Consider the following 15,000-nt stretch of genomic DNA (forward strand, 5'->3'; position numbering starts at 1 on the left):
AGACTCTTTAGCTATGGTAAGCAGCTCTTTTAGGAGAGGGACACTCCAAAATCAAATCATTGTTCTCTAGTCTTGGGTTGTGCCAAAGCCTCTGTATCATGGTCTTCCACTGTCTTGGGTTAGAGTTCTGTTGCTTGAGGGTACACTGGGGCACACTATTATATCTCATTTCTCTTTCTCTTGTTTTGTTGAGTTTTCCCTAGTTTATAGTGGAAATGTTTATTTAAATGTTACTGTTTTTAAAATATTTAATTTTTCCTTGTTTCCTTTCCTCACTGGGTTATTTTCCCTGTTGGGGCCCCTGGGCTTATAGCATCTTTTTTTCCAACTAGGGTTGTATCTCAGCAAGTTTTAATAATAATAATGATAATAATGATAATAATAGTGTAGGGAGAGATGGTAGAGATGGTGGGCAGGGTGACACACATGAACTCTCTTAGTAGTAAGGGTTTGACAGGGTGCACTTCTTCAGACCGAGGTGTGCCAGGAGTTCCCGTGTTCAGCTGTACATGTGTATGTTGATTTCAGCACAGTACCGTACATGTATATATATATATATATATATATATATATATATATATATATATATATGTGTGTGTGTGTGTATGTGTGTATATATATGTATATATACAGTATATATATATATATATATATATATATATATATATATATATATATATAAATACATATATATATATATATATATATATATATATATATATATATATATATATATATATATATAAGAGAGAGAGAGAGAGAGAGAGAGAGAGAGAGAGAGAGAGAGAGAGAGAGAGAGAGAGAGAATAATCAGATACAAATGCTTATACTTCCCATTTTATTTGGGACTAAACTGGCACTAGGCCGTAAAAGAAAGTTATAGTAATTACAGGTAAAAGCTGTAAAAAAAAGTTATTGGACTTAAACCATAATTTGGAAAAGCATTTTACGATATGACAAGAAAGCGTTAGACGCATCTGGCTCCGCTCTCATACAAAGGCCAAATCTTTACGTCCCACTTTCGCCGAGGCAACTTCTTGTACGTTTAATTAAACGATCAGCCAGATCTCAATTTCTGCAAGATCTGACAAATTCTTCTCATTTCGTCTAATTGTCAGTCTTCCTGAGATTTTCTGCGGGATTTTTAATGGTTCTGTTTGACGGGAGGAAATATTTAACGTTCAACATTTTCCTTCTCTGGAAGATTCATATAAAAGGAGATGCTTCTCTTAAAATGTCTCTTGATTAAAGGAAGATGTTTACTATTATTTTCATATATACATATATATATATATATATATATATATATATATATATATATATATATATATATATATATATATATATATATATATTATATATATATGTATATATATATATATATATATATATATATATTCATATATATCCCATTATTATTAATATTATTATCATTATTATTATTATTTTCGTTATTATTGTTATTTTTATTATTATTATTATTATTATTATTATTATCATTATTATTACCTAAGCTACAAGATTGAAATGTTTTGGGTCAGAACAGTTTAAAAAAAATATAAATATTTCTGTAGTTATTATTATGAGGCCTGAAAATAAAATTAATAAAAGTCTTAAAAATTGATGAAGTATAAAGAGAATATAACTGAATTTTATCACTCGAGGGAACACAGGCCGAAAAGTCATAACGACAATAGTGAGACACAACAGAAAAACAAACAACAGCAACAAGAAATGCAGCCGTTTCTAGTCCACTGTAGGACATAGGCCTCAGAAATGTCTTGGCCATGTCTATGGTTTGGCCAATTTCCTCACCATCCTGGCCACTGTGGTTTGGTGACTTGTGGGGAGACTTTTGTCTGATCGCTCACAGCAAACCAACCTAGCGTGGGTGCCCTTGACTAGTTCAGGTTTGCTGATCATGGCAACACAAGCAGACCAATAAGCAGTAAGTGCTTCATTATGGAATTAATGAGAAAACATCCACTGATGAAAGGCTACTTGAAAATGGAATGGAATAATTTGCAATATCTGCAAATCCACCAATGCTTTGTGGTATATATATAACAGCAAGTTTATTACATGAAGTAATTAGAGTAATCCCTACCTACGTTGTTTAAATATTATGTTTGAATGCATTGGATTTCAATTCTGATAATGTTTATGCTTTTGCGAGGATAAATCGGGGAAATTCATTTGATTTTAGGTAAGATATGAATAAATACATATGTACGTTTACATACATAAGATATATATGGATGCACAGATATATATATATATATATATGTATGAATATATGCAAATATTTCTATCTATCTATCTATCTATCTATCTATCGATCTATGTATATATCTATCTATCTATTTATCTATCTATCTATCTATCTATCTATCTATATATATATATATATATATATATATATATATATATATATATATATATATATATATATAGAGAGAGAGAGAGAGAGAGAGAGAGAGAGAGAGAGAGAGAGAGAGAGAGAGAGAGAGAGAGAGAGAGTATGTATATAGAAATATATATATATATATATATATATATATATATATATATATATATATATATATATATATATATATATATATATATATATGTATATATATATATATTATATATATATATGTGTGTGTGTGCGCATGCGTGTGTGTGTGCATGCATGTTTCGTGTGTTTTTACGGGTTTGTATCTTCGTCTAATTGAAAGTGTATATCTAACTCATCAAAACAAATTTCATCTAGCCAAATATCAACATATCCATCGTAGCAAATTGCATAGTTTAAAAAAGAAGTAAACCTTAAGAACCATTTTCAATGGAACGAAGAGAGACATATCACCAGATCCTCATATCGAAATTCAATAGACAATTAACATAGAAGAAGCTGGATCTTGAAAGGCCATAAGATAAAGATTCACTATTGGATGGGAACCCAGCCAGATGTGGCAAAGGGTTTCATGTCATGGGGAATGTGTCATTCTTAGATTTATCTCAGTTTTTTCTTTTTTTTCGATATCATCAAGTTCTCGTTCTCAATCACCCCATTTTTCATTTGTTTGTGAGCAATTTTACACATAATTTCTATGCTGATTTTGACCAACCTGGGTTGTCATGTTGGGTGTGACCCAAGGATGAATCAGTAACATTTTGGATAAAGTATATGAAAGTTCAAGTACACACCAGTACTTTGAAAATAATTGTAATGATAAGTAAATGGAAAATATTTTGTCATTTTATTTTGTGCTTGCGAACAACATTACGGAAAAACTATTGAGCCAATTTCAATTAAACTTAATGGACATATGAGGTATGAACTAATGAGAAATCTATTAGATTTTGAAGAAAATGTATGGAAGTACAAGTACGCAGTGCAGTTAAACGCAAAATAAGACTGATTCTCGTGACTAAGGCATGCTCTCTGGTGAGTGCCCCTCTAGTTCCTGACTCTATCTTTATGTATACACAGACATGTACACACACACACACACGCACGCGCGCGCGCGTGCGTACATAAATGAGTTCAAACCCTCCTGCTTTTCTTTGATTCTATCCAGTAATTAAACTAAGTGTTTTGAAATTTAATCACGTGAGTAAATTCCTGGGATAAATTCAACACCTGAATTGCCACAATCCCTTTGAGAATAATCTGAAACCGAAACTACGTGAAAAAGAATACTTTGTTTTGACTTCGCCACAAGGCCACAGCGTCCTTGATATTCCCACACCTGAAACACTAAATACCTTTTATACATAAATATGTTTGTCAGGTAAACAAAGCAATTAAAAGGCTCAACGATACGTTTGAAGAGCTGAAGTGGCAGGTTTTTATTATTTTATTCTTTTATTTGATCCTGCTAATAATTTTCTTCCCTTAATACTTTTTATTATTTTTTTTCAACATTTTCACGTTTATATATATTTATTACAATAATACGAACTGGATTATTAAGATAATTTTGTTGATTAAACGTTTCTATAATCAATTTTTATTTTTTAGCAAAAATCACATACTTAAGCTGCAGTTTTGAAAAATAAATTCGAACATAGCTATTCTTATGCTAAAAGTATAAGCTTATCCAATCTCATTCTTGTTATAGAGCAGAAACAATTGTTTCAAACGAAATATCTTAGACTTTTTCATATGAATGAATATGAAAATAAACCTTGTATGATTTGTGCTGTTTCAAGTTACTTCCTTCATAATTAATAAAACATGTTGGCTATGGTGGTTTTTAATTGTCTGTCATAATAAACATACATTTGAAGCTGAAAAGGCTAGTTTGATTAACATATTTAAAAAGTATACATCTTCATAATATTTTAGTACAGATATTAGTTCCTATTATGGTTTCAACGGTATCTCAAAACAGTTTATAGGTTACATGCGTTTGACCTTTTTTCATTTATATACCTCTAGCTGAAGGTCCAACTGCATGAAGACAATATGCCAAATCAAAGTTATCACAGTTTTTTTACTTTTACAGTTTGATGAAATGTCTAATGAAGCATAATTAAAGCCGATAGCATCTCTTATGAACAGTTTCTTATTTCATATCTTAATATCTTAATGAAAATTATAAGAATTTCAGCTCAGAAATACTCATATTTATCAATAAATTCTTTCACTGAAGTTCTTAAATCCCATTTTTCTTTTAGCGGTATTGGAAATGTCATAATAATCAAGATGTATCCTTAGTTTTCGGCCATCAAAAATAAACATAAGAATCTTTAGTTTTTCTAAAAAATAAAAGTTCCGGTTTATGACCCCCCTCTTATTTTAGGCAATTTAGGAAAGAGATTAAGTAATGAAATTACTTTCAAATCGCAGTTATATAAGGAAAATGTTAAATGAGATTTGTACGTCAATTAATTATAAACAAACAGAGCTGTAGAAACTGTCTCATGTAGCTCGTATCTCGCATAACTTCTTGTTAAGTTCTACAAAGCCTATCAAAGTACTACGTTAACGTCGTCTTCAAGTTAACTTGTAAATTGTTAAACCTGTATTTAAGTTTAGCGAAACTGCCGGAGAGTTTACGACCCGTCTACCACTTTACTCTCTCGTCAGAGATGTACTAATTGTATAAAGTGTTCTATATTAATTATCATTATGGCATAAGAAAAAGCTCTACCCATGAATGTATCATGTTGGATGATTGTTTTTCGTGGTTAATTCTAATTGGTAAGAGCCTATTTTTTTCCTAAATATATTTACTTGTTCAATGCTTTACATTTCATCCACAGTTTACCATACTACTCATAGGCAGTAAAGCGTGTGTTAGGAAAGGAATTGAAGTGAGTGAGTGGTGTCCAGTGAGAATGGGGCTGAGGCAGGGATGTGTGATGTTGCCATGATTGTTCAATTTGATTGTTGATGGGGCAGTAAGAGAGGTGAATGCTGGAGTGCTTGGTCGAGGATTGAATGTGATAGATGAGAGTGATCATGAGTGGAAGGTGAATCAGTTGTTGTTTGCATATGATACTGTATTGGTTGCACACTAGGAAGAGAAGCTGGGTCGATTAGTGACAGAGTTTGGGAGGGTGTATGAGAGAAGGAAGTTGAGATTTAATGTGGGTTAGAGTAAGGTTATGAGATGGACGAGAAGGGAGGGTGGTGCTAGGTTGATTGGAGAGTTACTTGAGGAAGTAGATCAGTTTAAGCACTTGGGGTCTGATGTTGCTGCAGATGGTGGAGTAGAAGCAGATGGACGTCAGAAAGTGAATGAAGGGTGTAATGTGTTATGGGCAGTGAAGAGAGTGGTAAAGAATGGAGCGTTAAGAATGAATGTAAAGAGAGTTTTGTATGAAGCTTTATTTGTGGTGGGTAACGGGGAAGAGTGGGCTGTGGCACCCTAACAGTACCAATCAAACGGCTGAATCCCTCGTCAGGCTGGGAGGAGCGAAGAGAAGAAAAGTCCCCCTCTGTTCTCTTTTTTTATTTCGGTTCCCCCCTCCAAAAATGGGGGAAGTGTCTTGGTAGATAGATAGACTCGTAGATGATTTTCTAAACATGATTATTGTGGCCTGTGAAAGATAGGTTATCTAGTATGTGTTTTGATAATAATAATAATAATAATAATAATAATAATAATAATAATAATAATAATAATAATAATAATAATAATAATAACATACTTAAATTCAACTACGTTTTTGTGCAAAATATGAACATTCCCCATATAATTTCCGTACAAAAGAGTAGGTATAAATTTAGATTTTTGTAAAATTCATTTACAACGTCACAGATTCTAAAATTAATTCTCAGAATCATTTCCGGGCAAAAATAGATCAATAGTTATTAATTGGAAGCCTAATCAAAACCCAGAGTATCTTTTTTAGTCAAATTTTATTTGCATGACGTCAAAGGAATTTTTTATTCATCATGAAATGACGCAAAGGCAAATTTTATTCCAAAAATTTGCGTTGCCAGTTTTAAACTAAGAACAGACGTCATAACTGATACAGCACTTGTTTTATTTTAGTACGATCTGATCTATTAAAGAATTTATTATTTTTATTATTGTTATTATTATTATTATTATTATTATTATTATTATTATTATTATTATTACCAGCTAACCTACAACTCTAATTGGAAGAGCAGGGTGATATAAAGCTAAGGGCTCGAACAGGGAAAAATAGCCCAGTGAGGAAAGAAAATAAGGTAGTAAATAAACTACATGGTAAGTAATGACCATGTAATGTAAAATATTTCTAAGAAGAATTAAATGAAGACCTCCAGTATTCTCAAAAATTCATTTATTTGAATCATATAACGAACTACGAATGTCCATAAATGACTCCAGAACGAGTGACGAAATGCTTTCCACGCAGAGGTCTGATGGTATCAGCAGGAGGCTGCAAAGAGAACAATTAAACAAAAGAGATTGCTTCAATTTTTTCTAAGGCACTGAACCATTTCGGAAATGGGAGTTGGCGTGACTCCCGTCGTGACACGTAGCTAAAGAACACTATCGTATATATTTTTGGATTTGTCACACGTAGCCGAAGAACAATATCGTATATATTTTTGTATTTGTGATACGTAGTTGAAGAACAATGTCGTATATTTTTGGATTTGGGACATGTAACTGAAGAACAATATCATATATTTTTGGGTTTGTGACACGCAGTTGAAGAACAATGTCAAATATTTTTGGATTTGGGACATGTAACTGAAGAACAATATCATATATTTTTGGGTTTGTGACACGTAGCCGAAGAAACAATATCGTACATTTTTTTTGGATTTGTGACATGTAGCCAAAGAACAATATAATATATATTTTTAGATTTGCAGCACGTAGCTGAAGAAGAATATCATATATTTTTGGATTTATGACATGTAGCCGAAGAACAATATAATATATATTTTTGGATTTGTGGCACGTAGCCGAATAACAATATTATATATATTTTAGGATTTGTGACATGTAGCTGAAGAACAATATCATATATTTTTGGATTTGTGACATGTAGCCAAAGAACAATATATTATATATTTTTGGATTTGTGACATATAGCTGAAGAACAGTATAATATTTTTTTGGGATTTGTGACACGTAGACAAAGAACAATATAGTATATGTTTTTGGATTTGTGACACGTGGCCCAAAAACAATATCATATATATTTTTGGATTTGAGATACTAACCCGAGAACAATATCGTATATAAATTATCTCTGGATTTGGGATACGTAGCCTAAGAGCAATATCGTATATATTTTTGGATTTGTAACACATAGCCGAAGAACAATATCGTATTTATTTTTTGATTGGTGACATGTAACCTAAGAACAATATCGTATATATTTTTGAATTTGTGACACATAGCCGAAGAACAATATTGTATATATTTTGGAATTTGTGACACGTAGCCGAAGAACCATATGGTATATATTTTGGATTTGTGATTCGTTGCCGAAGAACAATATTGTATATATTTTTTGATATGTGACATGTAACCTAAGAACAATATCATATATATTTCTGGATTTGTGCCATGTAGCCGAAGAACAATATCGTATATATTTTGCAATTTGTGACACATAGCCGAAGAACCGTATGGTATATATTTTGGATTTGTGATTCGTTGCCGAAGAACTATATCGTACATATTTTTGGATTTGTGACACGTAACCAAAGAACAATATCGTACATATTTTTGGATTTGTGACACATAGCCAAAGAACAATATCGCACTTATTTTTGGATTTGTACCACGTAAGAGAAGAACAATTTCGTATATATTATGGGATTCGCAACACGTAGCAGAAGAACAATATCATATATATTTTTGTATTTGTGACACATACCCAAAGAACAATATCGTATATATTTTTAGATTTGTGACACGTAGCAGAAGAACAATATTGTATATATTTTTGGAATTGTGACACGTAGCTCAAGATCACTATCGTATCCATTTTTGGATTTGTGACACGTAGCCTAAGAACAATATCGTATATATTTTTGGATTTTTGACACGTAGCTGAAGAACAATATCGTATATATTTTTGGATTTGAGATACGTAGCCTGAGAACAATATCGTATATATTTTTGGATTTTTCACATGTAGCCAAAGAACAATATCGTATATATTTTTGGATTTGAGATACGTAGCCTGAGAACAATATCGTATATATTTTTGGATTTTTCACATGTAGCCAAAGAACAATATCGTATATATTTTTGGATTTGAGATACGTAGCCTGAGAACAATGTCGTATATATTTTTGGATTTTTACACGTAGCCTAAGAGCAATATCATATATATTTTTGAATTTATGAAACGTAGCCGAAGAACACTATCGTATATGGCTTTGTGACACGTAGCCAAAAAACAATATCTTATGTATTTTTGTATTTGTGACACATAGAATAAGAACAATATCGTATATATATTTGGATTTTTGACACATAGTCAAAGAACAATATTGTATGTATTTTTGGATTTGTGACTCGTAGCCAAAGAACAATGTCGTACATAATTTTGGATTTGTGACACTAGCCAAAGAACAATATCGTACATATTTTTGGGTTTATGACACGTAGCCGAAGAACAATATCGTATTGATTTTTTTATTTGTGACACATAGCAGAAGAACAATATCGTACATATTTTTTAAGTTGTGACACGTAACCAAAGAACAATATCGTACATATTTTGTGATTTATGACACGTAGATGAAGAACAACATTTTATTGATTTTTTGATTTGTGACACGTAGCAGAAGAACAATATTGTAAATATTTTTGGATTTGTGACACATAGCTGAAGATCAATATCGTATCCATTTTTTGAATTGTGACACGTAGCCAAAGAACAATATCGTATTGATTTTTTTATTTGTGACACGTAGCCAAAGAACATTATCGAACATATTTTTGGATTTGGTACACCTAGCCATAGAACAATATCGTACATATTTTTTGGATTTGTGACACATAACTGAAGAACATTATCGTACGTATTTTGGGATTTGTGACACATAGCCAAAGAACAATATCGCACTTTTATTTGGATTTTCTACACATAGAAGAAGAACAAAATCATATATATTTTTGGATTTGCAACACGTAGCAGACGAACAATATCGTATATATTTTTGGATTTGTAACCTGTAGTCAAAGAACAATTTCATATATATTTTTGGATTTGTGATACATAGTCGACGAACAATATCATATATATTCAGCTGAAGAACAATATCGTATATATTTTTGGATTTTTGAGATGTAGCTGAAGAACAATAATTTATAATTTTTTAATTGGTGTCATATAGCCGAATAATAATATCGTATATATTTTTGATTTGTGATATGTAGCCTAAGAACAATATCATATATATTTTTGGATTTGAGACACGTAGCTGAAGAACAGTATCGTATATATTTTTGGATTTGTGACACATATCCGAAGAAGAATAATGTATATATCTTTGGTTTTGAGACACATAGCCGAAGAACAATATTATATATATTTTTGGATTTGCGATGCGTAGCTGAAGAACAATATCGTACATATTTTTGGATTTATGACACGTAGCCGAAGAACAATATTGTATATTTTTTTTTCTTGGATTTGTGACAGTTAGCCGAAGAACAATATCGTTTATGTTTTTTGATTTGTGATACATAGCCAAAGAACAATATCGTATATATTTTGTGATTTAGACCCACATCGGTGATTAAAGTCAAATATGGCATATTAGTTCCTAGATTTGGTCACACACAGAAATCTCCAAAGAATAAATTTGAATATGCTTTATGGTTTTAACCTCATACGTAACTCTTCCAGAAACTTTCTGTATCGCAAGTGTTTCATACACGCTCGTACACTGCTACGGTTTTGCTTTTTTATCTTATCACTTGCTGCGTTAATAGACCAACCTGTGTTGCTATGCTGTCTCATGTTTTATCGTCTTTGAATTTTGGTAGCGTTCTTGCTTGCAAGTCTTTGCATATAAATCCAATGTCTGATTAATAAAGTTTAGTTACATTCACCTCGGCTTTCAGTTCGCACCTAACGGCGCCTCGCACAGTTCATTTTTTTTCTGGATTCCATCCCACACAAAACTCTTCAAAGGACAAGAGTATTTTACAAGTTTAGTTTTGCATCGAACACTTTTATTCCGCACGTGCTTTCATGTATCGTAATTGGATGGGCTGTAATGATGAACTCAAAGTCAGATTAAAGTGGGACGTGGTTTTTAGTTGATTTTTAAACTAAGTAAGTTTTTTATCTGAAATATTAAAGTGATGAGAAAATAGTAATGATAATTAACCGAAATTTAAAATAATCATAACATCATTAATAATTAAAGTAATTATAAAGTTAATAATGATATTACCGGATGATTATTTATTATTATTATTATTATTATTATTATTATTATTATTATCATCATCGTCTGTCTGTTTTTTGGTGTTTTTATGTAATAATAATAATAATAATAATAATAATAATAATAATAATAATAATAATAATAATAATAATAATAATAAAGGATACTGATATGCCACTGCAGATAACTGTCATTACTTTTTATCATGTGAAGTAAATCGCTGTAAAGGGTAGTGGTAAGGTTTTGGAAACCTCGCTGCTGGCGACCTGCTGGACTGGGGTTCGAGACACGCTCAAACTTGATAGTGTCTTGTCGTGTCTGCAACCCCACCATTCTTGTGAGCTAAGGGTGGCGGGTTTTGGGGGAGCCTTTGGGTTAACATGCTTAGTCATTACCAGCAATTGCCTGGCCCTCCCTGGTCATAGATTGAGTGGAGACTGGGTTTGGGTATTGTATATACATGGTATTGTCACTGTCCCTAGCCTCGGCCATTCATGAGTGACATTTAAACCTTTAAACCAGATTTACACTGTAACTATACAGTACTTGCATGGCCATCGAGTGTTAAACTACTTAAAACTAAGCTTTAATTCTTATGGTAAGAAGCTCTTCTAGGAGAAGGACACTCCAAAATCAAACTATCGTTCTATGTAGTGCCATAGCTCCTGTACCATAGTCTTCCACTGTCTTGGGTTAGAAGTCTCTTGCCTGAGGGTACTCTCGGACACGCGTTTCTGTCTTATTTCTTATTCTCATGTTTTTTAAGGGTTTATAGTTTATATATGAAAAAAAATTTGAATGTTGTAACTGTTCTTAAAATATTTTTATTTTAATTGTTAATTAATTCTCTTATAGTCTATTTATTTCTTTATTTCCTTTGCTCAGGGGCCTATTTTCCCTGTTGTAGCTCTTTGGTTTATAGCATCCTGCTTTTCCAAGTAGGGTTGCAGCTTTGAAGTAATAATGATGATAATGATAATAATCATATTGTTTACTCATTGTTAAAAGATGTGATTTCTTGTCAGATGCTTATTTGAAATATTCTCTTTCCATCAGTTCAACTGGTCCTAGTCAAAAAGTAGCACCGAATTAAAAAGAAAAAAAAAATGTCGATTTACTAGTTATTTTCTAGTCTTGTTCTCTTTATTTATTAGTGTTTTTTGTTTTTATTCTTTTTAGCATTACGGAAGTTACATATTTTCCTCATTTAAATTAAATATATACACCAGATGTATTTTTAAGATGCCAGTGAATTACTTTCCAAAACCGATATTATACAGATATATTAGACTATATTGACGTGTGAAATTATCTTCGTCAAATATGGATTATGTATTGTAATAATTTCCTTTACATTAGTAAGATATAAAAAGTCTTTCACCCTTTTTTTTATGAATATCTATCTAACTTTGAAATTTCTTTGTAGCAAACCCCTATGAAGAACAGCAAGATCCATATGGACCAGAATGGACGTGGCATTATCAGCAGCAGGAGATACATGGAGGTAAGACACATTACTAATTATTTTTTCTACGTTATTATTTCCTCTTTTATATTCATATTTAAACTGTATTTATTTCATCAAAATATTTGTTCGTGTATTTCTGTTCTTATTTTTTCTCATTAAAATTTAATTATGATGGTTATTGTCTGCACAAAATTCTTATAAACAAAATTTTTTATAAATGAAGCTATTGGACGCGAATATTAGCTACTCTAAAGCCGGCACCAACGTTGGATACTAAAAATGCAATTTCCAGTGAACTGGTATTATTCGAAGAGCAATATTTCAACTTGCAACCGGTCAATGTCAGTTCGCGATAACTTTTCTCATTACTGTGATTAACGGCGGTGGCTATTTTAGGTGATTGCATGCGTTTAATCTCTTATTAATTTTACATGAAGCCAAATTTCCAGTCTTGAAGCTACGCTGTGTTTTAATATATATTGAGTAATTTATCTTTTAGTTTATGCACATAATTACACACACACACACATATATGTATATATATATATATATATATATATATATATATATATATATATATATATATATTATATATATACATATATATATATATATATATATATATATATATATTTATATATACATATATATACATATGTAAATATATATATATATATATATATATATATATATATATATATATGTATATATATATATATATATTATATATAATATATATATATATTTATATATATATATATATATATATATATATATATATATATATATATATATAAATAAATGAATGAATATGTACAGATATGATTATATAGACATATTTCAATTCATGCACAAACATACACACACACACACATATATATATATATATATATATATATATATATATATATATATATATATATATATATATATATATATATGTATATGTATATATATGTATATATTTATATACATACATATATGCATATACATATATATATATATATATATATATATATATATATATAGATATAGATATAGATATAGATATATGTATATGTATATATATATTGTATATATATGTATATATATATATATATATATATATATATACTTTTTTATTTATAACTGATAACCAATAGTTATGGAAAATCGAAGTTATTATTTCATATTTCCGTAATTTCTACATTTTACATATCATACTAATTATGTAACATTTCGCAAAATCCAAATATGAAAGAAAGTATTATGAAACACTTTTGTTATGGAGAAAATAATCATTAGTAATTTAAGAAAATAAGGCTTTTGTATTAATGATATAGTTTTTTTTTTTTTTTTTTTTTTTTTTTTTTGCTACCCGATGGTCCGTTGAATTTTATGGAAAATAATCCTAATATGAAATAAAAATAAAAATGAACAAAAACATATAATCCTAGATTATTTTGCTTTTCAAGAACAACGAAAACAATATTTATTCAAATTTACCAATCACTATTGACCAATGCGTAAATTAGAAACAGATATAATAAGTGAAGGTAATAACTGACGAAGTTAATTTTGAAATTTTTAGGTATTTTTCAGATATCTGCTTCCAATATCATATTATTTGACGAAAATCTTATTTTTTTTTGGGGGGGGGGGCGCACGAAATAGAAATATAGACTTAAGAGAAACCTTTCGCCAATATTAGAAAATTCTTGTATTTCGATTTGAAAGTGGAATGTTAAGTGACAATGCCGTTAGAATATAGTAGATAAGCAACAATGCTTACTATTTAAATAAATATGAATTTTTAAAGATTCTTTCGAAACCTGAATTGAAGCTTTTTAGTCGTGAAAATCAGTTGACATTGCTTTTTTCATTAAACCTCTGTTGAAGTTCGAACGTCAATAGACTTAAGAACACGACTGAATCTATATATATATATATATATATATATATATATATATATATATATATATATATATATATATATATATATATATATATATATATACTGTATATATAGATATATACCCATATATATATATATATATATATATATATATATATATATATATATATATATATATATATATATATATATATATATATATATATATATGTATATATATATACATATAAATATAAATATAAATACAGTTATATGTAAGCGTAGATTTAAAAACTATGCTCTCCAACTTTACCACAGAGAGAGAGAGAGAGAGAGAGAGAGAGAGAGAGAGAGAGAGAGAGAGAGAGAGAGAGAGAGAGAGAGAGTTTTGAAGCTTAAATATGTGACTATCATTATCTTAGTTCAGTAACTATGAATATGAGTTAATTGTACTTGACTATTCATTCGCAAGATGTGATGAATGTAACCTTTAATAAACTTTTGTCACCATCACTCAATATCGAGGTTGAAACTTAGTTTGAACTGCGCCGTTCGAATTTGGAATTACTTGATATTTTCATTGATTAGAATTTTATTTAGCAGGATTGAAGGTTATTGGGACAGTGAAAATTGCAGATTGTCATTCAAAATATATATATGCCCTTAGTCTTTTGTAGAATATCAAAGATAAATTTTTCCAACCTGGTCTAGAAAATATTGGAAAATACGAAATATTTATCCATCTAAGGCTTTGGCAGGGTTGTGGAAACTTGGCCTTATTTTTTTCTTCATTTTTTT

General features: G+C 30.0%; 1 protein-coding gene across 1 annotated transcript in view; it reads right to left on the reverse strand.

The window, feature by feature from the left end:
* Window positions 1-6,792: 6,792 nt before the first annotated feature.
* Window positions 6,793-15,000, reverse strand: part of LOC137649209 (uncharacterized) — a 44,373-nt gene continuing 36,165 nt past the window's right edge. Inside the window, exon 5 of the mRNA XM_068382198.1 lies at window positions 6,793-6,870. Coding sequence (XP_068238299.1) covers window positions 6,793-6,870 — 78 coding nt within the window. The remainder of the gene's footprint in view (window positions 6,871-15,000) is intronic.

This window comes from Palaemon carinicauda, chromosome 11, assembly GCF_036898095.1.
Source record: "Palaemon carinicauda isolate YSFRI2023 chromosome 11, ASM3689809v2, whole genome shotgun sequence".
Lineage (NCBI taxonomy): Eukaryota > Metazoa > Arthropoda > Malacostraca > Decapoda > Palaemonidae > Palaemon > Palaemon carinicauda.